We start from the raw sequence: 24,546 nt of genomic DNA on the forward strand, positions 1-24,546 counted from the left end.
TCCTGTTGGCTAATAAAATTATTATAGTTCACAATATACGTAGATGATAATGGAGAAGTGAAACACACAGTGTGATCTTTGCAGGTTTTATTTGTTTCTCAAATACAGGAGAGTTAATGTACAGAATGACAAAGAATATCATCAAGAACTGTACAATATTTACACACCTTTTTTTCCTTTTTATGGAAAATTAGATTGTTTTCAAAATAAGTATGCACATACGTCAAAATGATAAAAATGACATGACTATTTCCTCTTTAAATATCACTTATTTATACTCCTTCTTCCCACACAGGAAATGGATAGTTGACTTCTTTTTCTTTGCATCTGCATGAGTGATGATTGAACTGAAGCACAACAATGTAAGTTTTCAAATACACCCCCCCCCCTCTCTTTTTCTTTCTTTTTTTTTTAATTTTATTTTACACCCACTGTATTTGATACATTATGTCGGTCTTAATGTCCGTTCCTAAGTGTAGAGGGGAAGACAGCTTGGATATGTGGGTCACGATTGTATACTGAACGTGGTGACAATAAAAAGTATTTCAAATGTTAGGGCAGCAATCCAGCGCTTGTTAAGTTAAAAACCTCCTCATATAAATAATAAAAATGTGTTTATATATTATCACATGGCTGAGTCGTGCTGCCCTTCACGTAGCACTGGATGAGAGCGAGCGAGCAAGAGAGAGAGAGAGAGAGAGAGCATGGTTTAACACATCTAATGGTTCGAGTCCTTGTTTACGCTGCTCACGGCACGCTCCACACGTAGTTTAAAAAGCATTCTCGCCCTCTTTCAGTCTTTCCCAAAGCCGACAGCGGATGTTAGTCTTTTCAAAAAAATAATTTATGTAAAAACTAAGCGGTAATAGTTTCTCTTCGAGCTATTGTCTTAATGACGCACAGTTAACGAGATGTTAGCGGCTCCTCCGTGGACTTGGTGTTGCTCCTCACTTTCAGACCTTAGGCGGGTGGTCAAATTCCTCTTGACCGGCAAGTGACCCCAAATCCGGTGGGGTCCCACTCCTCACAATGAAACACATTTCTTTAGTCATTGTTCAAGAAGAAGGAAAAAAGGAGGCCATTGTTCTGATCCCCCCTCGGGTTCATCCTTGAAAATACATCCTCAGATCTTTGAGATTTGAAGAAAATTGATGGATTGAGGGGAGGCGTCTGTACAGTGGGATCCATCCTGTTCATTTTTTTTCTTTTCATATTCTCCAACTTTAATAAATCTCATCCCTCTCAGGCTTTGGTGCTGAGCGTGAGCAGCTCGATAAAGGAGCTGAAGAGCGTGTCCAGCCAGCCTTGGTTGGCCATACACTGCTGCACGACCTCCTCCTGGCCCGGGTCCTCGGCCGCCTGCTCGATCGTGTTGGTCTGTGGAAACAAAGTCGCTGAGTCGCAAGCAAACGTGCCGGTAAGTTCCGCAAAATGCAAAGCGGGTCGATCTTACCTCTTTCTTGCACTGTAAGAAGGTGTGGTATTTATAGTGGTGCAGGGAGTGGTACAGGCTGTAGATGCGATATGAGTCAGATGACAGTTTAAGGTCCTGGAGAAAAAAAACGAGAGAATCAGCTCGAGATAAATAAATAAATAAATAAATGTCAAAGTCACACACCTGTGGTTTAGGCAGGCTTTTCTTGACTCTGTTGAGGGTCTTGCGGTTGTAGGCGTCCCCACTGAGCCGCACCCTCACCACTCCCGAGTCCAAGGGGTCCACGATGATCTGGGGGTATGCATGCACAACCTCCTGAGGAAGAAAACGTAGCGAAAATTAGGAGTTGTACGCAAATTCCTTCCGAACAAGCCTCCTGAAGCGTGATTTTGTTCTAAGCCGGGGGGAGTTGCATCGTTGACAGACAGCTACGATTAAAACACGTTTGGCAGCAACGCCGTCAAAGTACATCCCGTTACGAGACACCCGAAGGACAGCCGGGCGGAGATTACCTGATGCTGAGAGCTCATGCTGACTCTCCTCAACAACCTCCGCTTCTGCTCGCTGAGGATGCTGTCGATCTTCCTCATGGGGGGGAGGTAAAGCTCATCTGGCGGCCAGTCGAGGTAGAGGAGGTGTCATTAGTCATCATACGCCAAGCTGCCACTCGCTTTAATAACACGGGCTGACCCGTAGCGGCTCTTCTATCGCTCCTCGTTCTTTCAACAGATTCTATTTTGGTCTCGCACGTCAATATATTTAACAGCTCCTCTGTCAAAGAGATTATGCACTAGCCTACTGTATTGTCATCACTGCTGACTTTCTTTCAATTTTGTATTTGAAAACGTTATTTAAGACTGTTTAGCAAGTTGTTTTGTAGGAAAAAAATCAAAATTAAGCAATTGAATCCAAGGAGGAGGCAACCGGCATGCTTACCATCCGTGTCCTCCAAAGCTTGGATCATGTCGGGGTCCAGAGCCGTGCTGACGAGCATTTCCACATAGCTGCGGAACATTTCCCTCATTGCTCGGTTGTTCACGCCACCTTTCACGGGCACTGAGTGCGGGAGATTGTTTTCAGTCCAAAATGTACCAAAAAAAAAGTAGCAGGACCTTGCTGAACGGGTCAAGAACTTACTTTCATTCTCACTAGCAGCGTCATCCGATGAGTCCGAGTCGGAGGAGGAGGGAGCTTCCTTCAGCCACTTCTTCCTCTTCTTGGGGGGCGGCTCGGCCTTCACCTTGGCAGGTTTGGACTTCGGTGGCCGATCGGGTTTCTCCTTCCTCTCCGGTGCTTTCCTCTCGTCCTTGCCCCTCCCACGTTCGGTGGCACGTTTCTCCGCTTTGTCCTGAGCCGCTTGCACTCGCTTGTCCTTCTCCGCCTCCGGCTCTTTCTCCTTGGCCTTAGCCACTGCAGACGAGGCCTCTTTTTTCTCCCGGTGTTCTTTTGACGCCGGCGGGGTGGTTCTTGATTTCTCCTTTTGCTCCTTGTCACGCTGGCTGGACGGAGTACATCGCTCCTCTTTTGGTTGGGTTTGGTTTGCGGGAGGGGAAGCCATTCTGGGGAAGGACTGGCGCCTGGGACACATTGACAAAGATCGTCAGTGTACCATCATCTGTTCCCTTTCATTCAATTTCAAATCGGTTGTGTACCTGAGAGCAGGCGGGGCCCTGCGCCATGGCCTTCGGGAGCAGACTCTGACGTAGTCCTTCTTATTGACGTTCTCCAAAAACTTGACGTAGATGCGCTGGTAACGTCTTTTGGCATCTCCAAAGTAACCGAGATACTGCCGAGGATGGACGTTGGACATCAAGTTAAAATATAATCGGATGAGACTGCAGCGTCCTGAGGTGAACTCACATTGCTTGTGGCACAGAACTGTCTCTGTCCATCTTTAATCTCTGGGCTGAACTTCTGCAGCAGGGCTTTCTGCACCCTCCAGATGGGAGGAGGCTCCCGGCCTGTTTGCAAGGCCAACTGGAGCAAACACAGGAGAACATTTGGATATAGATATACAAGTACTGTATTGCATTTCAACACACACGTACCTTGAGTGTTCCGATGTCCTCCACCCGCACCACAAATTCATCCCTTTCTCTGAAGATGCCCTCCCCGCCGCTCTCGCTGTCATCCTCCTCACTCTCTCCAGCGATGGCCGCGTCCTCCTGCTTCTGCGCCAGGTGCAAGTTGGTGTTCTTGGGCGGCGGTCGCTCTTCTTCAGGAGAGGCGGCAGACTCGGGCGAGGGCGTCAGAGACTCTTTTTGAGGAGAAGCTTGAGCAGGAGGAGGTGGGGTAGAAGAAGTGGGAGGGGGAGGAGAAGGAGGAGGAGATGTGGGAGGCGGTGGGAGAGTCGCAGTCAGGGGAGGCGGCGGTGTCTGCGATTTGGCGGCGACGGGGCTCGGAGGCTTGGAGTTCTCCCCTTGTTCTTCTAGGGGAGGAGTAGGTGAGGGGAGAGACAGGGGAGGGAGGGGGGAGGGAGCAGGAGATGAGGAGGAAGAGGAAGCAGGAGAGGGAGGGATGGAGGGAGGTTGGGGACTTGCTGCGGCAGGAGGAGGAATCTCCTCGAGGGACGCTGTAAAGAAAGAGATCAAGGCTGAGCTCCAGTTGACAGGCCTAGGAAAAACTCCACACGACATTGTTGTTAAACGAGGAACATAATTCGACGGTGTATTTAACAAACCGGCTGGGGGATGTAATGATGTGCCAACTCTTGATGTAAATGTATGCAAAAAGCCTTGTGGCATCTGCTGCTGCTTAAAAATGCTAATTTTAGCAAATACTCATTTCAATACAAATAATGGACTCATAATGATGTAACACGTATTGATTGATCCAATATCAGCTTTTGATTAGCAAAGTATTTGGACTTCATCCCACCATCAGGTATGAGCAGTGTTGAAGTACAGTTTGTTACCATCCTGGTATATTTATCATTAGTCTCGTGAGTTGTGTTTATTTTCTTCTGAAAAACTGATATCGTTTTTTCTACTTTCCACAGATAACGATTTAAAAAAAGTGTTTGTACTGCAACTACATGGAAGAACGTGTAGCAATAACGACAATGGCAACAAATTGGAAAAGCGAAATAGTCTGCATCCATTTTGAGAGTCCTACCAATACCGCCAAGTACTCAACAACAACGGGTAAGGTACAGATTTTTTTTCTTCTTCAAGGTTCAAACACACTTTGGCTTTTACCAGACAAAAATATCTCGATATCCACCAATACAATTATCAGTAGTCTGTACTCATAGTACTTTAAATAAATACTGCGATACTACGACACCGATACACCGTGTATTTATCTTACGTTCGAGTTTCGGGGCACCGAGCGTCTCCAGCTGTGGTTCACTCTCCTCCATCATATCGCTCTCCTCGTCCCCTCTGGTACTGCGCTCCTCGTCGTTCTCCTCATCCTTGTTCTCGTCCATGTTTTGCTCCTCTGGTTGGAGGATGCAGGGTTCATTGGGCTGGGGTTGTGCGTGAGGTGTGGGAATGTCAGTCTGAGGGCTGAGGGTTGGGGGGTGCAACGGGGGTGTCGGAGGGGAGTGAGAAGGCTGCGGCTGAGGAGTTAACGAGTGATGGATGTTAGCGGTCAGCTGGGGAGTGTCGTACAGGGCGGAAATGGCGGAGGAGATGCTTTTCTGGAGGTCTTGATTTTTTCCCACCGAGTCCTCCTCATCTGAGGAGAACGAGGGCAGGGTCTCAAGGTTCCTCTTCAGCTCGTCCTCCAGACGCTTGGGACTGGGGCAGCTGCCCAAGGCGAGACCGCCATTACCTTCGCCATCCCCGAATGGAGGTGGGGGTGGGGGTGGAGGAGGTGCCGGGGATAATGGACGCAACCCTGATTTACAGGGGGAGGTTTCACCATTGTCGGCATCCATTCCGGGGGAAATATCCAAACTTGGGGGTCGCTTCCCTGTCTTGAGGAAATCCAATAAAGAAGCAACTAAGCCAGCCTTGGATTCTGGATCCTTCTCATCACCCTAGGAGAGTTGCATTGGGGAAATTAGAACCAGTAATATAAATTTAATGCAAATTTATTGAAGTGTCAATGCTGGATTTCTATTATTGACCAGAAGCTCTTACCCTTTCCTCCAGACTGTCGCCATCTATTCCTTCATTCATCATCTGGCCCTTCTGCTTATTTTTATCCTGCGCCCTGGTGCTTTCAGTGCTACAAGGACCAGGACTGAGACCGAGGGAAGGAGCTGAGCCGACTGAGCCATCAGACAAAGCAGGGTCTGTGCCAGACATCGAGTCTGTCCTCAGCAAGGCATCAGAGGAGGACATGGGAATTGGCAACTTGATCTGTTTAAAAAAAAAAAAGGAAGAAATGTGATTTGGGAATGTGCGTAATGTTATGTAAATATAAAATGAAGAGCTACTCACCTTCAACGGTGGAATCGGTTCATGCTGCTGCTGTTGGGACTGATGATGGAGCTGCTGCTGTTGCTGATGGTGGTGTTGGTGATGCATCTGCTCCTGCTCCTTCCCACTCATTTCCATGTACATATCCTCTCTCCGACCTCCTCTTCCTCTGCTCCCGCGGCCTCGGCCCCTGCCTCGCCCCTCCACACTGAATCCCCCTCCGCCAACCGTTCCGCCCATCTCACCCATCATTCCTCGCGGCGTGTAGGGCTCGGGCATGGGGCGAATGCGAGGCCTGCCTCTAGGTCGCGGGGGACCCTCCCTCTTGGGCCTAGTAGGCTTCCGACCTCTCTTCTTGGGGCCGTCCTGAGGCAAAAGGGAGTGGGCACCCATTGGTGGGTAGCCAGAGGCGTGGTAGAAGTCAATGTCACCCATCAAAGGGCTGAGAGAACCACTTCCTCCTCCTCCTTTCCTGCAGCTGGACACCAAATCCGGCAGAAGATCCGGAAGCCGACGACTGTTCAACCTGATGTCAGCAGGCTGGTCAGCTTTATCCTCATCATCTTCAAACTCGTACTCCTGGGCATAACTTTTCTTAGGCAAGGTGTTGGGGTCTCTGCGCTCCTTTAAGAGATGGAAAGAACTAGACTTGAGGAGCTTCTTGGGACGAGATGAGCAGAAAATTGGCGATTGGAGGCCTCCAGAAGCCGCTCCTGCGCTCGTTCCTCCAGGCCCAGATGATAGCTTTGCGGCGGGGTTGTTAGGTCCGGCGTTATTGGAGCCCATACCCATAGCTGGGCCCTGCGACTGAATTAACCCAAGTTGTTCCGTGTTAACGGTGGAAGGGAGCTCGTGAGTTTTAAGGGAATCGAGATCTAGAGTCATCGTATTGTTGCTGGGCTCGTCCAAGCTATGACAATATGGCTCATAACCCTGATCTCCATGATGACCCATCATATCATACGAAGCTCCGCTACCTCCGCCTGGTCCACCGCCACTCTGTCCGGCCTTCATGGAGCCCATACCTTCTTGCCCAGTATGGCTTTCATTCATCTCCTCCTGTCCTGGTCCGGCACCACCAGCACAACTTGACTTGTAGTCCTCTGCACAAAACATGTCTTCCATGCCTGGAAAGAAGGAGCGGTCCTCATCTTGGAGAAGGGAATCAGGAAAGCAGATGGATGTCAGGGGAACAAAGCGATTACTTTGTTGGGTTTGGTCCGCTTTCTCCACCGGGCTGACGGTGTCAAACTGGTGCTGCTCCGAGCGCTGTTGGTCTAATTGGCTCTGCTGGGGGGTGAGCTGCTGCGACTCGGGCGGAGGTTGGGGATGGGTCGGGGCGGACGGCGGGGGGATATGGTGAGGGTGCGGGGTTTGCGGCTGGGCGTGAGGGTGGTGAGAATGGGCTTGCTGGTGTTGAGAGCTGGGGTGCTGCTGTTGCTGCTGAGGGTGGTGCTGCGAAAGGTGGTGCATGTGGGAGGAGGTGGGCATCGCGATTTCCGGCTCAGAGAGGAAAGAGTGGAGTTCGGGGGCCGAGTGGGGCTGAGGGTGATGGTGGGACGGGTGCTGCCTCTGCTGCTGCTCCTGCTGTCTGTGGCGCTCGCTGCTTCCTCCGCTCCGTCCACCACGTCTGTCCTCGGCAATCGCCACATCTGCGCCGGAGGTCTGGGAAAGAGAGCGCTCCAGCATGTCCAAAGACGAAACCACCGAGCTTTGTTTGACTTGGCTTTGTTCGTGCTGATGCGACGAGGGTCCGTGGTTGTAATGAGCCGCTGCCACCTCTAAAGCCTGCGACTGGAGTTGGAGCTGGAGCTGCGTTGTCTGGGACTGAGCTTGAGCCGGATGTTTCGTCGAGCCGAGTCGTCCGCTGGCGCTCTCCATCACGGCTTGCTGTTGACCAATGGCATGCTGTTGCTGTTGGGGGTGAGAGTCCATCTTGTGGTGCTGCTGATGCTGCGGGTGGGAGTCCATTTTCGGGTGCTGCTGATGTGACTGGTGGGAGTCCATTTTATGGTGCTGTTGGTGTTGCCGGTGGGTGTCCATTTTGTGGTGTTGCTGTTGATGTTGTTGGTGCGTGTCCATCTTGTGGTGCTGCGTGTGAGGCTCGAGTTTGTTGCGAGTCGTATGGGATAACACGGACTGCAGGAGGTGCGGTGGCTGGTGGGACTGATCTGTAGGTGAGTCCATAAGAGAGCCAGTGCTTTGAGACTGAGAATGTTGCGGCTGGACCTCCGGCGTCTTACGGGGATAAGGGATTTCAGCACGGTCCTTTTTCTGTAGCTCCATCTGGGTGTGGGGTGGAAGCTGAGAATGTGAAGATACGTGCTGGTTGTGCGAGGAGTGTTGGGGGGCAAGGGGGTGCTGTGTGTACGGGTCCCCCCGCCCATAGTGGACGACTGAGCCTAGGTTGTCATGGTGAAGAAGGTGCGAGTGCACTTGTTCGGCACTGCCCCGTCCCCCGCTACTCCTGCTACTCCCTACAGGTCTCTCGTTCCTTTGCTGTTGTTGGTGATGGTGCTGCTGCTGCTGCTGTTGTTGCTGCTGCTGCTGCTGTTGTTGGTGTTGTTGCTGTTTCTTCAGTGACATCTCCAGCTGGCTGTCCAGACCAGAGATAGACCCCCCAGAGTTTGCATTACCGACCCCAGAAGAGGATGTGGCACTGTGGGTGCGTATGACACTCTGGGGGTGGTACCTTTCCTCAGAGGACTTTCCCATGTCATAGCTAAGCCCTTTGCCAGCATCAGATGTTGGCGGCGCCGACTGAGGCTGAGGCTGTGTTTGCTGGGATGTCTGTTGGGACTGCTGTTGGGAATGGTGATGAGAAGCCTGGGTAGCAGGACTGGCTTGTGCCTGCAGCAAGTGCTGGATCAAGAACTCGTCGTCGTCATCTACTTCCTCTTGGGATCTCTGCGAACCAACTCCGAGCATTGACGTGTCAGCCTTTGATTTGGAGGAGGTGGCGTGGTAAGACTGAGCTTGAGAGCTCGGACCTCTGGTGTCAGGGTAGCCCTGTGGGGAGCTTAGGAAAGTAGGAGAGAGAACAGAGGAGATGTATTTATTGGAACCTGCCCCTCCAGGAGACTGCGTGGGACAAGCCGGCACCGGGGAGTGCAGCCCAGGGCGGATAATGCCCGAGTTTCCAGATGGGGAGGGACTCGAATCTGGAATATGATAAGACGCCCCTCCACTACCCCCTCCACCTCTCTCACTTGCCATACCATTTCCTGCCCCTCCTCCTGAGCCAGAGTTTCCACTTGCTGTACCACTGCTGCTTCCTCCCCCAGATGCTCCACTACCTGATGAACCACTTGATCTTAAAAGTGCAGGAGAATGGCCTGGGGCACCATAGCCCAGCGATGGGCTTCCGGCCCCACCCAGCGAGGAGGGAAGCGATCCATAAGCAGAATCGGTTCCATAGATATCAGTGGGGTATGACTGACTTCGCCCTCCTAAACTTCCATAGCCTTTTCCACCAGTACCTGAGCTCAGGTCCTGGGCTTGTGGAGAACTGAAGCCTCCATAGGATTGAGCTAGATGGGAAGTAGGAGGCTGGTTTGGAGAGTATGACTGCGTCTGCTGTTGGGGTGGAGTCTGACCGGTGAGAGCAGAGGTGGGGGTTTTTACAGGCGGCACGGGAGAGCCATAGCCAGAGAGGCAGGATTTGGGGAGGGATTGAGGTGTTGAAGTGGAAGTGGGAGGGGGTTGCTGCTGCTGAGGGGCCGGGGGAGGTGGAGCTGGTTGAGTTGGGGGTTGCTGCCTGGAGGGGGCTGCACTGGAGCTTGAGGTGGGGATGGAGTTGGAAGGGTGAGCCCCGGGAGTGGCCGAAGAAGAAGAGGAGGATGAGGAGGTAGAGGATGCAGAAGGAGGGGTGAGAGGAGTTCTTGAGGACGAGGCCGAACTTCCAGAGGAGTAGCCGCTGCTGGAGCTACTTTTGGTACCTTTCCCAGCAGAGGAAGAAGAGGAGGAGGAAGATGAAGAATACGGAGGCTGGATGATCGGCCGATATTGCTCTGTACGAGAGGAGGCTTTGTGGTCGGACGAGGGGCTCTGGTCGCCCAGCGGGCTGCACGAAAGGCCGGCGTGCCTGTGATGGCTGGCTATTTGTTGGTAGCCTGCCCCTCCACAGCTGAGGTAGTGCTGTAAGGAGTGAGCAGCGGAGGACGAGAGCTGCGGCTGCGATGGTGTGGGCCGCTGGTAGTGCTTGATAACGCTGTCCTGTCTTGGCACGGCCCGCTCCTGAGCCGAGTTGGACTGGGATTGGGACTGAGCTTGGGGCTGGGCTGAGGAGAATACTGATGCGTTATACAGCTGGGAGGACTGGTCCTGGAGCTGCGAGGACAGCAGGTTAAACTGGTGGGACTGCAGGTGGCGAGCAGAGGACGCCTGGGCTGATGAGGCACCTGTAGGGTCCTGGCTGCCCCTATAGGCGGCTGCGGCAGCCCCTTGCGAGGACAGGAGTCTGTCAAAACCCAGGCTGGACTGGGAGGGAGCTTTGATGTGTAGTAAGGGGTCATGTGGGGAGAGGAGGCCATTGGACGTGGGACTAAACGTGGGCGTGTCCTGCAGGGAAAGGGAGGCACCGGGAAAGGAGCGGCTGGAAAAGGATGCTGGGTGCTGATAGGCTGAGAGAGCGGAGGAGGAGGGGAAGGAGCCCGAGCCAGGAAGAGCTCCAGAAATGAATAATTCTGGAGGAGCAGGTGTGTGCATCGCTGTTCAGGACGAAGAAAAAAAACAAAAACAAAGTTAATTTAGTCTTCCACTTACTGCAAGTAAGAATTATGTGCTATGGACATTTGGTTTGGAAAAAAAGGAAAACAAGGGGAAAAAATAGTCACATCAGTCAACACAATGCACGACTGGAGGTTCTTGAAATGTTATATTGACAGTAGCCACCTTTGAATGTCAACACCTAAGGGAAGAGAAAACACGGTCCCACCTGTCTGCCAGGACGGCGTGCGGAACTGGGAGAGTAAGGAGGAGGCCGAGGGGGGCGCCTGGGGACCCCGAGACTCCAATGCCGAAATCAGATTCATGACTGAGGCATCGGGGGCTGAGGGAGTGGCGTGATGCAGGCCGGTGTCAAACAGCCCCGACAGACCTTTTCGACGGAAAACAGGAAACATATCCATTTGCATATTTGCAAGGAAAATACTATAATCCTCCAAGATAACACATCAACAAATATTAATGGATATATTTTACAAGGGTTAACTTTCTGACTACTTGGAGCATTAACTGTTGACACAACGTAGCATGTGATAAATATAGTCCTCGGATTCAGCAGCAGTGACTTATTTGCATGATTTGATTTTCTTGGTCTTCAAATGCATCGCTCTTTGAATTAGTTTTTGGGCTGAATTTATTAAGCTTGCACGTATTGTTAGCGCTTATGTCTAGACTAGGACTCACACGGCCGGTCAGCCGCACCGTAATTCATTCGTGCGGCCCCTAATGTTGGGGACACGGTTAGGTATGACATTTATCTCACCCAAACTCCGTCCAGCTGCTCCCCAAGCTCCGCCTTGGCCGGAGCTCCCTGGGTGGTGATTGGTGGCATAGCCCTGCAGAGGGTGTGGGGTGGCGTAGGCTTGGCGGTGGAGGAGCTCAGACTCAGGGTGGGATGATCTGGAACTCCCATATACAAGACTACGAGGAGAAGGGGGGGGGGGGGGGGGGGGGGGATGATGAAGTGTCATTAATTTCAGAGGACATTTGCATAAACATCAGTCGGTACTTAGAAAGCAGCCACCTTCCCGAGGTCTTATGTCATTCAAGTGTGTGTTAAAATCTCCAAACCTCACATGAATGTCATCAAGACTCTTGATAGCACCGCAACGCTGACAATCACCCAATGTCAAGAATGAAACTCAAAAGCATTTCAATGACTCATATCTTTCCGGCATAAAAAAAAGTAAGAGTGAGGATGCCGTTGTACCGCAAGACAATTGCACACGTGACTTATGAGAGATGGATTTGATGAACATGCAGTGGTAGCTTGCATGTTCGAGATTTGTGCTGGCTTGATGGGAGCACTACCTGTATGCAAGGCAAATAAGAAACACGGCTGTGTGTGCAAGGTCGACATTTTTTTTTTTTTTTTGGGGGGGGGGGTGAAAATAAACCAGATTAGTGCACTTATCAAAGTATCGTATGATTGAAGAGAGCTTGTTCATTGATAACGTTCATGTGGCTAATAAACGAATGCAACGGATCGACGTATATAATAGGGCAAACATTAGCAAGCACCTCTGCCGTCGTTTGGACATAACATCGCGTGCAAAAGGGGACACAATAGCGTTTAGAGTTCGAGTTGCGGGGTGGGAAAATGTGCCAGAAGCGGCTAGCTAAGTGATGCTAGCAGGCCGCAATTGACTTGCGTGTAAATCTAGCTCGCATGCTAACGTAAAAGGTAAGAAGAGGTCTCGTAAACGATTGCAGCGTTTTTCACATGATCCCAACGTCGTCACACAAACTCATCCAATTCCCAAGTCTCTTTTGGCATTTCTGTTTTTATTCCAAGACTTAAATGTGATTCGAATTGTACAATTTCATTATGCAAATGAGCCTACTATGGGCACATCATCTCCAATCGTGTCTGGAGCCAAATGCTGCAAAAACGGGGGAATTTTCAGAGCAAGGCAACTAAGCCCCCTCTTTTTTTCTACCCTCTTCACGATGCACCATTGAAGATGGCTCCACAAATGCACCTCCGATTCTTGTTGATGTCTGTCAGGGAGGGGGGGCTACTGTGGAGCTTTTTTTTTTTTTTTTTGCACCATTCGAATGCTTTTATTTATCAGAGCATGTGCGGGCCTGCAAAGTAAAAAAACAAAAAACAATACAAAAAAAAAACTATGGAGACGCCACTTCCCATCCCCATCTCCAAAATCCACCGTCTGTCTGTCAATCGTATTCAATTCAAATCCCCCCAACCTTTTCCTTTCTCCACCCCGCCCACCCCCACGACACGCACACCGCTCCATTGCTGTTGATAATGTTATTACTATGCAACTCTTTGGGATGACAATGCATCGGCGGTGCGTGTGCGGAGCGTGAAGCCAATGGCGACAATGTGTTTACACGGGGCAATGTAGGCACTGATGCATGCATGCGTGCATGCACATTGTCTGGCTTGTGCCCGATTACCTTGCTTTGGCCGATCTCTCGTAACTCCATCCTGCTCCAGCGCCCAAATCGCCGAACCCTGTTCCCGGGTAATTTCTATCCATCTATGAGGGGGGAACAACCGTATGCGAAAGCGACGTCGCAAGGCGAGGAGCAACAAAAAAAATCCAGTCTTTCCCGAGCTCCGTTTCAGGCGATTTTCCCCGGTTTCATAAGCAAGTCCTCCGGAGTGGAAAACAGCATATTGAAAGAGAAATGGAGGGGAGGAGGAGAAAGCTGGATGAAAAAAGAGGGGGGTCTACGGGGTTATAATCCAACCAGCTCGAAAAAAGACGCTCTTCCTCATTTTCCTCCTTCCACGTTTATCATTTCCATGAAGGTAGTCCGAATCCAGTCCCGCTCATGATGAAGATGTCGCGGATTTGGCCGCCAATGGGCGAAACGCTGATGAACATTTGATTTCCAACGCGTCCCCTTTTTTTCCCCTCTCTCTCTCTCTCCTCTCTGTGGTGCCTCCTCCCCTTTCTTTAGGCTAGTTTTTTAGGCTACGCTGCAAGTGCCGTGCAAAAAAATGTTGCAAAGGGCAAGGGAGGGACAGACTCAAGCGTTCCCCACTATGCACGCGTGCACCCGACGATCGGAGAAATCCCTAATTTAAATGTTTGTCCTTTTCATGCAAATATGCACCGCCATTGAGCACCCCCTCCTCCTCCTTTTTCAGGATGCTAACAGCTAGCCGCAGATGCTAGCTGTCAGGAACGACGCATGCGAATAAAAGCGGCGTTGTTTGGCCCTCTGCACGTCAACTGCCCGCGCGCAACTCTTCTGCTATGCAATCAAAAAGCGTCCACGTATGAAGTGGTTATAAACAATAAAGCGAGAAATAAGTTAAAAAAATTAGCAGGCCGCGTTTTTTTTTAAAAATACATCTTTACTCATTTTCATCCGAGGACGCCATTTTTGAAGGCGGCTCTTCGTCCTCTCCTTTCCCTTAGTCGCTTCTCCTCGCTGGTTCCCTCCGCTGCGCGCTCGAACTGACCTCCCCTGCGCTTGCCGACGCGTCTGCTAACCAGCTAGGCATGCTTGTCCACATTTTCGCCACATTGTTAAGTTAATGATGCAAGAGAGGCAAAACACAGGACAATAACATACGGAAGCTCGATGATGATGTGAGGTGGTGGTAAACATTCGTGTGCAACAATGCGTGCCATTGCACATCTAATTTTGTAAATAGAATTCAAATAAATCCCACAAAATGTCAATTTCATAAATACGGCGGTCAGACATGACAAAGTGCACTGAAGCCATAGCTCATAAATCTCAAGCGCAACTGACGGACAGCTATTTCTCATTACTACATGCAGTTAGCATCTACGCCACAAGAGGGCACAGTGGAGCACGACCGCACTCTCTGGACAATACAATAGGAACACCTGCATTAATATAAAAGCTAACACAAGAGCTTTCATTTCTATCAATGGGTGACAACTATTCAAGTATATAACTATTGATTATTTTTAAGAAAAGGTTCTAAATGATTTGTAATGTCACATTAAATGCAAGGTTGTTGGTTAAACAAACCCTGAAACAGCCTAAACTAACAAAACCTGTGACACAAAATCCGGAATCTCCAGTCAGAAAAAAGATCCCCTCTGTTAGCTCCCCCCCTGCTGAGAGTATTTGAGATGCATTAAGGGGCCTTTGTGATGCGCATTGTTTGGCTATAAAGGTCTGTTATCTGCATATTCATTAGGAAGACTTCCAAAACAAAAGAAGGGGAATTAAAGTATTTAACAACCCTTCAATTAAACGGGTGGCTGTTCACATGCATTAGGATAAACACTAAAGCAGAAAAGAAAATTAAGAGCTTAAACTATACAATGAGTTTAAAACATGTACTATATAAAAAGTCGACACACCCCTGTTCAAATCAAATGAAACCACAAGTGTGCAACAGGGGTGTGTAGACTTTTTCCTACCCACTTTAAAGCTCCACGGTACGTGACACCATTAACGCTTCGGAAGCGTCTGCCTCTCCCCCCCTCCTCCCCACCATCTCACTCCCTTCTTCACGTCTTCGTGTAGCAGATGTGCACTTGACCGCAAACTCTTGCAGGAGCGCGCTTTCGGCACAGCGCGCCTCTTCTGTCAACATGCCAAGAAGCTCTGACGAAGCTGCACCGGCACCATGCCAACTTATCAAAGCAGACGCTGGCAAGTGGTGAGTTTTGACTACTACTCAAACTATCCATACAAATGCATCATTAGCCTTTTGTTAGTCATTAGCAACCATATTACAGTGCTAAACATTCATAGAGAGGGAAATTCACATGTTTATTTATTTTTTACAGTAAACTAATAGTGAACCATATCAAAATGTATCCCTTGAGTATAAATGTAGCAATCCAGATTTGTTTACGCCGAGCTGTTATGTAACAAAAATGTCTTGAGAGGTATTAAAAGGTTTAAAATAGCCTTTGACGTGTATGACCTGTCCTGCGCATTCGAGGTCGCCGCTTCGTGTTACACTTACATGAACATAAGGGGGGCGGGGGCATTTGTTGCATTAGTGGTGCGCAGTTTACTCACGGGTAATCACTTTATGCACATAAAAGTAAAGCGGGGCCGTTGAAATAATCCTTGATGCAGATTTAGGATCTTTTTAGAGATGATCCCGACGTTTTAGATGCTTTTTTTTTTGTATGATGCGTGACACATGCAACATTTTGTATGCATGGATGAGCTGACATATGATTAGGTTGTAATCTGGATTTGTGTTTCAGTATCAGAGAGAAGGGCACGGTGGAGTGTCAAGACCTCCTCGACGCCTTCCATGCCTGTGCAAAGACTCTGTCTGAGGGATCGTGACATGTGAGTAGCTTTAATATGAAAGTTGTTCCAAAAATATTGACTAATATTTGACTAAAAATGGGCATTTCATTTGATAATCTGTTTTTATTTATTTCATTTTTTTCCGAGCAGAAAGTGGATTGAACCATCTGGAAAAACTGGAGGGGAGGAGACATGTTTGTACAATGGACTTGTCAATGCCAACTGTGTTTTGTAAAGATTTTATTGTATTTTAGTCTGGACTGTCAATGCTGTCTTGTGTAAGCATATTTTGCAAAAAATAAACTTGAATAATTTAAAGTACACGCTCTATTTTTGTTTTGTGTTCATTGCGGAGTGTTATTGGAGTCTTCAAAACATGTCCTGCCTTTTCCAGGTTCAAATCTGAAGGTATTCAAAGTTGCATGGGTCCATTTGTGAGATTTATGGACAAGGTAAAATTAAGCATTATCTTTCAACACTTTGGTGTAGTCCAAAAATTGCCATGGTTGTTGTAGTAAAAAAAGTGATGGCATGAGAATGCTATAAAATCCAATCATTGCTTCTTTCCTGTTTCTATTTTGGCAGCATGGTTGCTGCAAATAAAATCTTCCTAGCTACATGAGAATTGTCCACTTTATCACAGTTGAATTTAAGATTTAGGGAATTATTTGCCCACACAAAATATTTTAAATCGAGATCTTAACGGTTTTTAACTTTCGAGATGACTCGTTCGATGTCCTATGCATTTGTTTTAATAATTTTAGTAATTATGTCACGTTTTTTTTTATTTAATATCACAAAATGTAGCCTTTGAACAGGTATGTGTAGACTTTTTCTATCCATTGTATTTTTCTTTTTTGCATTGTCACTCTTTGGCAGATGTGCGACACCTCAGCATCGTCATCTCCTATTGGCCATCTGTTTATAGCCTGGATGCGGGAGCAGGAGGGCGGGGCTGGAGAGGGGAGAAGAGAGGATGGAGAAGGACCCGGATGCTGATGCGAGTGATGCGAAGGAAGAGAGAGAAAAAAATACCGATTTACGGCAAGAAAAGCGATGGGAGTGTAATACAACGGGGCCTATAAACGCTCCGACAACTATCAGCTAAAGAGGGAACCGGAGGTAGCGCTAAACGGGAGATACTTGTGTCGCTTTTTTTTTTTTTTTTTTTTGCAGCCGCTTCGGAGAAGATGCTGCTGTGAGATCGGCTGCCTCCTCGCAGGGATGTAGAGCTGATCGCTGGGGAGGACAGGACAGGCGGGGAGTGGGGGGGACTTCGAGACGATGCATATTTTTTCGCCGGCTACGCGCCGCATCCACCTGTCGAGAGAATGAGTCGTCCGTTAAGGCAGTGTAACGAGCGTTTCTCGGAGTGCGACGAGTCGAGGCGCCGGGGCTTATTTTGACAGGACGGCCGCTGGGTCAAGGCGCTGAAGCTAAAGCTACAAGCTAGCCTCGCTGCTGTGTGGGAGAGCGGCGGCGAGGCTACATTTAGCATGTCGGGGCACCTGTGAGGCCTGACAGAGAGAGAAAGAAGCATAAAATTCAAAAAATTGGATTTATGTTGTCCCATTTTCAATGTAATTCTTTCCTAATACTCGTCTTTGGAACGGTGTGTGACAAGATGTTAGTTGTGTAAATAAGTGCTTGACTTCTGTCATGTTTATTCCTTTTATTCAGCACTACTGAGCTTTTTCATAAGTAAAAAAAAAATTGACAAGGAAATACTAACTTGGTTTAAATGGAGGCTTTTACGAACTTCCCTCCCTATTTGCTAAGTATATTTAAATGCGAGTGCTGTGTATGCCACAATAACATCTGGATAAACTGTAGAATATCTCAGTAATTGCAATAATTGCCGTACGTGTAGTCTAGCGTTCCTCAAGCAAGAGCAGTATGAGTAAGGAACTGTCTTTGAGTCAGTCCGCTCAATATGTCGGACCCTATCGGCTGGAAAAAACACTGGGCAAGGGACAGACGGGTGAGTGGAAGAAAACAAAATGTTCACGTCGCAATTTGATGTGGAATTAACTAAAATGATTCCTCTTTTAGGTCTGGTCAAGCTCGGCATCCACTGCATCACCGGTCAGAAGGTGGCCATCAAAATCGTCAACAGGGAGAAGCTGTCCGAGTCGGTTTTAATGAAGGTACGCTGACTTTTGAGTCGATTTCAAAACTTGTATTGTTTTGCAGTACTTGCACGCTTCATTCTTCCTTCTCCGTCCGAACAGGTTGAGAGGGAGATCGCCATCCTGAAACTGATCGAGCATCCGCATGTGTTGAAACTGCACGATGTATACGAGAATAACAAGTACTTGTGAGTTCCCGCCGCACATGATTCAAGAACCTACTGGATGAGTTGTTGAGACCAAATCTGTGTTTGTCTAGATACCTGGTCCTGGAACACGTGTCAGGAGGAGAGCTCTTTGACTACCTGGTGAAGAAAGGCCGTCTGACTCCCAAAGAAGCCAGGAAGTTCTTCAGGCAGATCATTTCTGCTTTGGATTTCTGCCACAGTCACTCCATCTGGTTGGTTCTTACAATTGTTAATTAGAATGGAGTAATAATTCATAGTGGGATGGCACGTCTTTAAAATTACACACTCGTCAATAAATTGTGTTTTCTGATCATCAGCCATAGAGACCTAAAGCCTGAGAACCTGCTGCTGGATGAGAAGAACAACATCCGCATCGCTGACTTTGGTATGGCTTCACTCCAGGTTGGAGACAGTCTGTTGGAGACCAGCTGCGGGTGAGTGTTTGTGTGTTTAATTTGCCCACCAACACATGACAAGGCTTTTTTTTTTTTTTAATTTGTTGCGTCACATGTTTACACACTTGGAGTCCTCGAAATTGGAATAGGAATGCATGTAACACAATTATCGTCCTTTTTCAGATCACCGCATTATGCGTGCCCCGAAGTCATACGGGTAAGTTGCCAAATTTCATACATGCATGTTTTTCTTTATATGATTTTGCAGTAAATGTTGATTTTTGGGGGATTTTCTGTAGGGGGAGAAGTATGATGGAAGGAGAGCAGATGTGTGGAGCTGCGGGGTCATTCTTTTTGCTCTGCTGGTGGTAAGTGCTTGGGTCTCTTTCTCCTTCTTATTGACCTTTTATTTTTTTTATTTATTTTCCTACGTGCCACTCTTTTGCCACTCTCAGGGCGCCCTGCCCTTCGACCACGACAATTTACGCCAGCTCCTGGAAAAAGTGAAGAGCGGCGTCTTCCACATGCCGCACTTCATCCCACCGGACTGCCAGTCCCTGCTCAAGGGCATGATCGAGGTCAACCCCGAAAAGCGTCTCACGGTTCGCGCCGACGTCTACCTTTTTTACATCTGCTCTGTGGACTGAATAAAAAAAAAATGCTTCGTTGTTTGCCCTACAGCTGGAGACCATTCAGAAACACGCCTGGTATCTGTGAGTACACGTTCGGTCGTCTATAGAAGCATGATGCGACATTATTCACAAATGTGTGTGTGTGTGTGTGCAGGGGTGGCCGCAACGAGCCTTGTCCAGAGCAGCCTCCACCTCGACGAGTGTGTGTAAGGCGAATCTTATCGCTGACTGAGCTGGACCCGGATGTGTTGGACAGCATGCATTCACTCGGCTGTTTCAGAGACCGCGTCAAGCTCACGCGAGATTTGCAATGTGAAGAGTAAGCATTTTTATTTTCCCACACTATCCCCCAAAGAGACAAATGTGTTTCATAAAGATCACTCGGAGTATTGTTTCGGGATGCTTTTGTGGAATGTGGCACAGAGAAGAATGGAACCAGCTGGCTTTTTATTTCTTTGGCCTGGTCCAAACTGATAAGTTGGTTTTCATTAAGACCGCCTTTTCTTTTTTTTCTTACAATGGACTTAAGCCAAGACTATAACTCACAGTTTATGGTCGATTCCATTTTAGGCTGCATTCTTTACAAGTGCCAGCTATCTTTCTAATTTGCGGTTTTCATTTGCTCTCATGTTCCGTAGGGTTGAGGACTTTTTACGGAGAAGTACATTTATGAAGCTCTTCAAGTCGGCGCAAGAAAGCGCTGACTGTCAAGCAGCTAATAAAAAGAAGCTGTCTTTCTCTTTTGTTTTTCAGAGAAAACCAGGAAAAGATGATTTACTACCTGCTGTTGGACAGGAAAGAGCGTTACCCCAGCTACGAGGACGAGGACTTGCCTCAGCGCAATGACGCCGGTGAGTCACTCGGTGGCAGTGTAGGGACGCTGAGGCATCAGAGATTGCTCCGCGCTCAACTCCCTAAATTTGCAGATCCTCCTCGAAAGCGCGTGGACTCTCCCATGCTGACGCGCCACGGCCGCTGCCGTCCAGAGAGGAAGAGCCTGGAGGTGCTGAGCGTCACGGAACAGGGCTCGCCCACACCTCCTCGCCGGGCTCTGGACGCCGCCCACAGCCAGAGGTAAGTGAATATCAAAATGAGGATGTTGATGAGTACAATTTTGCTGATGTTGACACTCTCTCAGGTCTCGCTCAGTGAGCGGAGCTTCCACCGGTCTCTCCTCCAGCCCCCTCAGCAGTCCCAGGGTAAGACTCAGCTGTTGCAACATCTGAACACAGATTAGAAATTGAATTTAGGACTTGCATTGGTATCATTTAGTCAACAATCCATTTAAAAAAAAAAAGACGACTGTTGTAAATTGCTGTTCTATGAAATATGAACCGCCAGAAACATCCTTTTATCCATCTCCTCTGATCATGTTTTAACATTACCACAAATCAAGCTCCTCAGAGTAAACCTCACGCGGCAGGTTTGTGTGACATTATTTTTCACGTTTCTGCTGTCCTCATGCCACATCTCTTCCACATCCTGCATGAGCAACGTGTGTGCACTAAAACCAAAGCGTGTAAATATCGGGTCGTGATTTCACCGGACACGTTCACAGCTCGTAAAATGCGCTCTTTTGTCATGAAGCATGATATTCATTTCCATCCTTCTTTCTCCATGTTCCATCCCTTCTCTTTCTTGTTTTCCATTTGCCCCCCCCTCCCCATCCCAACGCTCCTCAGTCCTATCAAAGCCCCATTTTCACTTTCAGCCAATCAGACGTCACCTCCGCTGCCGCTACCCCCCAAACAAAGGAGCCCAAACAGGGGAGCGCCACCACACCTCGCCCGGCACGGGCACGCGACAAGCCCAAAGCTCCCCCCCATCTAAAGAACCAGACCCTGCCCAGCAAGGGACCCGCCGAACGGCTTCACCTCCAGCCCATCAAATCCCTGCCTCTGCACAACCCATCCTCCCGCTCGCCATCCCCCTCTCCGCTGCTCTCACCCGTTTCCCGTTTCCTCTTCCCTTCGTCCTCTGTCCTAAAGTCGGTGACTAAGAGCTTGTACCCAAACTCTGCCCACTCTGTGCCGCAGGTCACTCCCCAGGGCTCTCCGTTACCCACGCCTTTGGGCACCCCTGTCCACCACCCTCACCACCCTTCCTCCACCCCGCCCTCCTCCTCCTCGTCCTCATCCTCCTCGCGGGCAGAGGGAGGGGGCGGGGTGGGCTCCCTGTCGCTCACCCCGCCCTCTAGTCCCGGAGGGGGAAGCGGGATCGCGGCCAGCAGCTCCGCCCATTGGAGGACTCGCCTCAATTCTTTTAAGAACAACTTGTTGGGCTCGCCGCGGTTCCATCGTCGCAAACTACAAGGTGAGCGGCTCTTGACGTTGATGTTTATGTTAGTGCTCCGAGATACCCGCAGGTAGGGAAAGTCAAGTGAGACAATCGATCTACCAGACTTACCAAGTCGTTGTCTCTCTTAGTCCCGACATCAGAAGACATGTCCAGTTTAACACCGGAATCCAGCCCTGAGTAAGTCTTCATTTGTGCGTTATCAAAAAGCCAGCTTGCCTGTTGAACGTCTTTTTCTGGCCTCGTGTCATCACAGGCTGGCAAAGAAGTCCTGGTTTGGGAACTTCATCGGCCTGGAGAAAGAGGAGCAGATCTTTGTGGTGATCCGAGACAAACCTCTAAGTTCGGTCAAAGCCGACATCGTCCACGCCTTCCTGTCTGTAAGTCTCTGATCCGCTCCATCCTTCATGCGTCTCAAAGGTCGCGGCCGTGTTTTTGTTTTTAGGGTTGTCATTGTTTGTGCTTCTTTTATCTCCGTGTCGTCTTTATTTCAGTTCCGCTCACCGGCGGCACATTGATGAATCACTTTGCTTTTGCCTGTGGCTCACTCTTTCTCTCCTCTCCACACCCTCACCCTCCTCACCTTTTGTCTCCCCCGCACTCACGTCGGCCCCCCGTACCTCTCCCGCCTCGTAAGTCTGTCGGTCTCTCTGCTTCTTCTCTGTCTTCCCGCCGCGCAGATGCCGTCGCTCAGTCACAGCGTCATCTCCCAGACAAGCTTCAGGGCCGAATACAAGTCCTCCGGCGGCCCTTCCGTCTTCCAGAAGCCCGTCAAGTTCCAGGTGGATATTGCCTTCTCCGAGGGCGAGAGGGAGCGGGACAGGGAGAGGAGCGAGAGGGACGGAAGGAGGGAGACGGGAATCTACAGCGTGACGTTCACCCTCATATCAGGCGAGTCACAGACATCCGTCAGCTTCTTAATCGCCCGTGCTAATTTGACATCACGCACCCTTAGGTCCGAGTCGCAGGTTCAGACGAGTGGTAGAAACGATTCAAGCCCAGCTTCTCAGCTCCCATGATCAACCCCTGGTGCAAGCCCTATCTGGTGAGCTTGTGATTGATGATGACTTGAGCGGTGGGGACCTTCGGTCGTCAAACAAAAGAGTGACTTTCCCGTTCTCGTCTCCCGATCCCTTCCCAGATGAGAAGAACGGCCGACCCCACAGGACCCCCACCCGCCAAAATTCCAGGCGATCAGAGGGTGGGGGCGACAGATGCGAGTGGGGCGACCGAGCGGATGGCGCAGGCATCGGAGGCAGCGGCGGCGTTCTGCAGCGCAGAGGCTCGGCCAAGGAGAGAACCCGACTGCTGTCCACCAACGGAACCCAATCGCAACCGTAGGTTAGAACGGGAAACGGCGCCGCGGGATGCCGGATCCACTTCCGCACTCTTTGACTTTATCTTCAAGCATCCCTCGCAAACCACGAGCTCCTCCCTCGACTTAAGTCGGAGTTGCTTTGATAATAGCAAGAATTGAGCCCCCCCCCACCATCATGCTTTTGTTTTTAACAATTGTCTCGATCCTTCGGATGACCCGGATTCCAACACGAGAGCGACGGAATGGGTCTTTAATGAAAACATACCACGTGAATGAGTAGTTTGGTATCCCACCATAGATACGGCTTCTCAAACTCAAACTAGGAAGTGCTAACGTGCATGCCGGTTAGCAAATCAGCCCGCTAGAAGACAAGACCCGATAGCTCGTCTGCCATAAGCATTGTACTACAGCATTCGATACCAAAAAAGAATTAGGTGTGTTGTGACGGTTCTCCCGGTTAGACGGTGCGCGTTGGTGTCACTCTCAGGTGACGCGCGTCCACGAGTAGTCGAGCGACCGCTCGCTGGCGAAAGACATCGTGTATGTCAGTGGCAGATTCAACCTGAAGCGTTCTCCTCCCTGAGGAGCTTCTCAGGAGGGCAGCGCCCTACCCTGACTCAAAGAAAACCAACCAAGTAAGCTATGTAAGTGAATGTGAATTTTATTTTTATTTATTTCCTTTGCGGACGTGCAGTGATTGCAGCAAGGACAGCATACTCGCTGGGAAGAGGAAGCTGCTTTTTTTTGGGGGGGGGGGGGGGTATTTAATTTCTCTTCAGAGGCAAGATGAACTAATGCACTTGGACTCCTGTTACTCTGAGATTTTTTTTTTTTTATTTCAACAGAAATAGGAACATTACTCTATGGAGAGAGAGCGAGAGAAGAAAAAAAAAAATGTGTGTATATGTCCATGAACGTCCTCACAGCTGTTTTGTCCCACTTCAAAAAAGAACGACATTCCCAACCTACGAAGCTTCATATCGAAGTCTCCTTTTTTTCGTCCTGAAATTTTCACAGCTCATTCTGTCACATCCTCGGTCGACCGGGACTTTGTCAAGGGCAAGTAAACAAATCGTCCCTCACAAAGACGGCTCGTAATACTCAAGTACTCCAATAGACTAGCAGATGCTCTTCACCAGTCTTCCATGCAGCACAATATGCAACTAATGTGCAGGATGTTGACCAACGGTTTCTGTTTGCATATTAACTTATCTCCATCTTTCGGTTTCACAGATCCATCACGTTGCACTTTGTAAAGGCAGTCCAAGGTTCATCATCTGATATTTAATTCATCACGCTTATCGCCGGTACGTGCGTTTGATTGAACTTGACAGATCAGAAGATGGCAACCATCTTTTCGACCCCCCTCGTTGTCACTTTGACCCGGTTGTCTACCCCTCACATGTTGTGTAGCCCTCATCAGCACGCGAGAAACTGTCATTCGCCTCACCGTGTCCACTCGACTTTCTCTTCGCCGCCACGTTCACTGTCATTGACCCCAACTGTGGCCAAGATTGTAAACTATTCTCCATCCATAAAGGGTCAGTAGAATAAGGTGTCGAAAAAAAGAAATGTCTGTATCATAATTTAAATATAAAAAGTGCACTATTATAACTATTGCCTGTGATTAAAAAAAAAAAAAAATGATTGAATCGATGGTCAAAACAAAGAGAGATCCACCTTATTGTTATGGTTACAATAATAAATCCTAAATCTGTGTATGTGGCTGCTATTATTTCTGGCACATCCATTTTATCCTGTTGAGTGTTTTCCAGCTGATTTTAGGTGAAGGCAGAGAACGACCCGTGCCACAAAGACAGAAGACAC

The 24,546-nt window shown here is 49.0% G+C and overlaps 2 protein-coding genes across 14 annotated transcripts; one reads left to right on the forward strand and one right to left on the reverse strand.

The window, feature by feature from the left end:
• Positions 1-72: 72 nt before the first annotated feature.
• On the reverse strand, positions 73-13,101 carry prr12a (proline rich 12a). The gene is made up of 15 exons (XM_049758244.1): positions 12,952-13,101; positions 11,294-11,451; positions 10,742-10,903; positions 5,827-10,514; positions 5,524-5,745; positions 4,745-5,420; positions 3,484-4,007; positions 3,296-3,412; positions 3,088-3,221; positions 2,573-3,012; positions 2,372-2,491; positions 1,948-2,045; positions 1,619-1,750; positions 1,454-1,549; positions 73-1,377 (listed from the first exon to the last, which is right to left on the reverse strand). The coding sequence occupies exons 1-15, from the start codon at positions 13,032-13,034 to the stop codon at positions 1,243-1,245; spliced, it is 7,785 nt and encodes a 2,594-aa protein (XP_049614201.1). The 5' UTR covers positions 13,035-13,101; the 3' UTR covers positions 73-1,242.
• brsk1a (BR serine/threonine kinase 1a) lies at positions 1,285-24,438 on the forward strand. 13 transcript variants are annotated; one of them, XM_049758269.2, is made up of 24 exons: positions 14,547-15,151; positions 15,714-15,801; positions 15,913-16,040; positions 16,157-16,214; positions 16,642-17,743; positions 17,815-17,909; positions 17,994-18,079; positions 18,151-18,291; positions 18,397-18,513; positions 18,658-18,691; positions 18,774-18,842; positions 18,930-19,076; positions 19,156-19,187; positions 19,261-19,425; positions 19,860-19,957; positions 20,033-20,180; positions 20,245-20,305; positions 20,503-20,529; positions 21,143-21,419; positions 21,533-21,581; positions 21,658-21,781; positions 22,082-22,292; positions 22,357-22,445; positions 22,530-24,438. In XM_049758269.2, exons 5-24 carry the CDS (start codon positions 17,659-17,661, stop codon positions 22,740-22,742), a joined length of 2,268 nt encoding a protein of 755 aa, XP_049614226.1. In that variant the 5' UTR covers positions 14,547-15,151; positions 15,714-15,801; positions 15,913-16,040; positions 16,157-16,214; positions 16,642-17,658; the 3' UTR covers positions 22,743-24,438. The 13 variants fall into 13 exon arrangements, with proteins under 13 accessions (XP_049614220.1, XP_049614222.1, XP_049614226.1 ...); XM_068649496.1 differs by lacking the exon at positions 20,503-20,529 and having other exon boundaries at positions 20,789-21,419; positions 22,530-22,742; positions 23,953-24,438; XM_068649495.1 differs by lacking the exon at positions 20,503-20,529 and having other exon boundaries at positions 16,642-17,203; positions 17,247-17,743; positions 20,789-21,419.
• Positions 24,439-24,546: the final 108 nt, after the last annotated feature.

This window comes from Syngnathus scovelli, chromosome 21, assembly GCF_024217435.2.
Source record: "Syngnathus scovelli strain Florida chromosome 21, RoL_Ssco_1.2, whole genome shotgun sequence".
Lineage (NCBI taxonomy): Eukaryota > Metazoa > Chordata > Actinopteri > Syngnathiformes > Syngnathidae > Syngnathus > Syngnathus scovelli.

Coding starts and splice junctions, on each gene's coding strand:
- prr12a (XM_049758244.1), bottom strand. CDS start 13,034: ATGGATAGAAATTACCCGGGAACAGGGTTCGGCGATTTGGGCGCTGGA. Junction 5,746..5,826: donor AACCGATTCCACCGTTGAAG/GTGAGTAGCTCT, acceptor TTTTTTAAACAG/ATCAAGTTGCCAATTCCCAT. Junction 4,008..4,744: donor CGGTGCCCCGAAACTCGAAC/GTAAGATAAATA, acceptor CTTTCTTTACAG/CGTCCCTCGAGGAGATTCCT.
- brsk1a (XM_049758263.1), top strand. CDS start 17,659: ATGAGTAAGGAACTGTCTTTGAGTCAGTCCGCTCAATATGTCGGACCC. Junction 17,910..17,993: donor CCGAGTCGGTTTTAATGAAG/GTACGCTGACTT, acceptor CCGTCCGAACAG/GTTGAGAGGGAGATCGCCAT. Junction 19,958..20,032: donor GCCTCAGCGCAATGACGCCG/GTGAGTCACTCG, acceptor CTAAATTTGCAG/ATCCTCCTCGAAAGCGCGTG.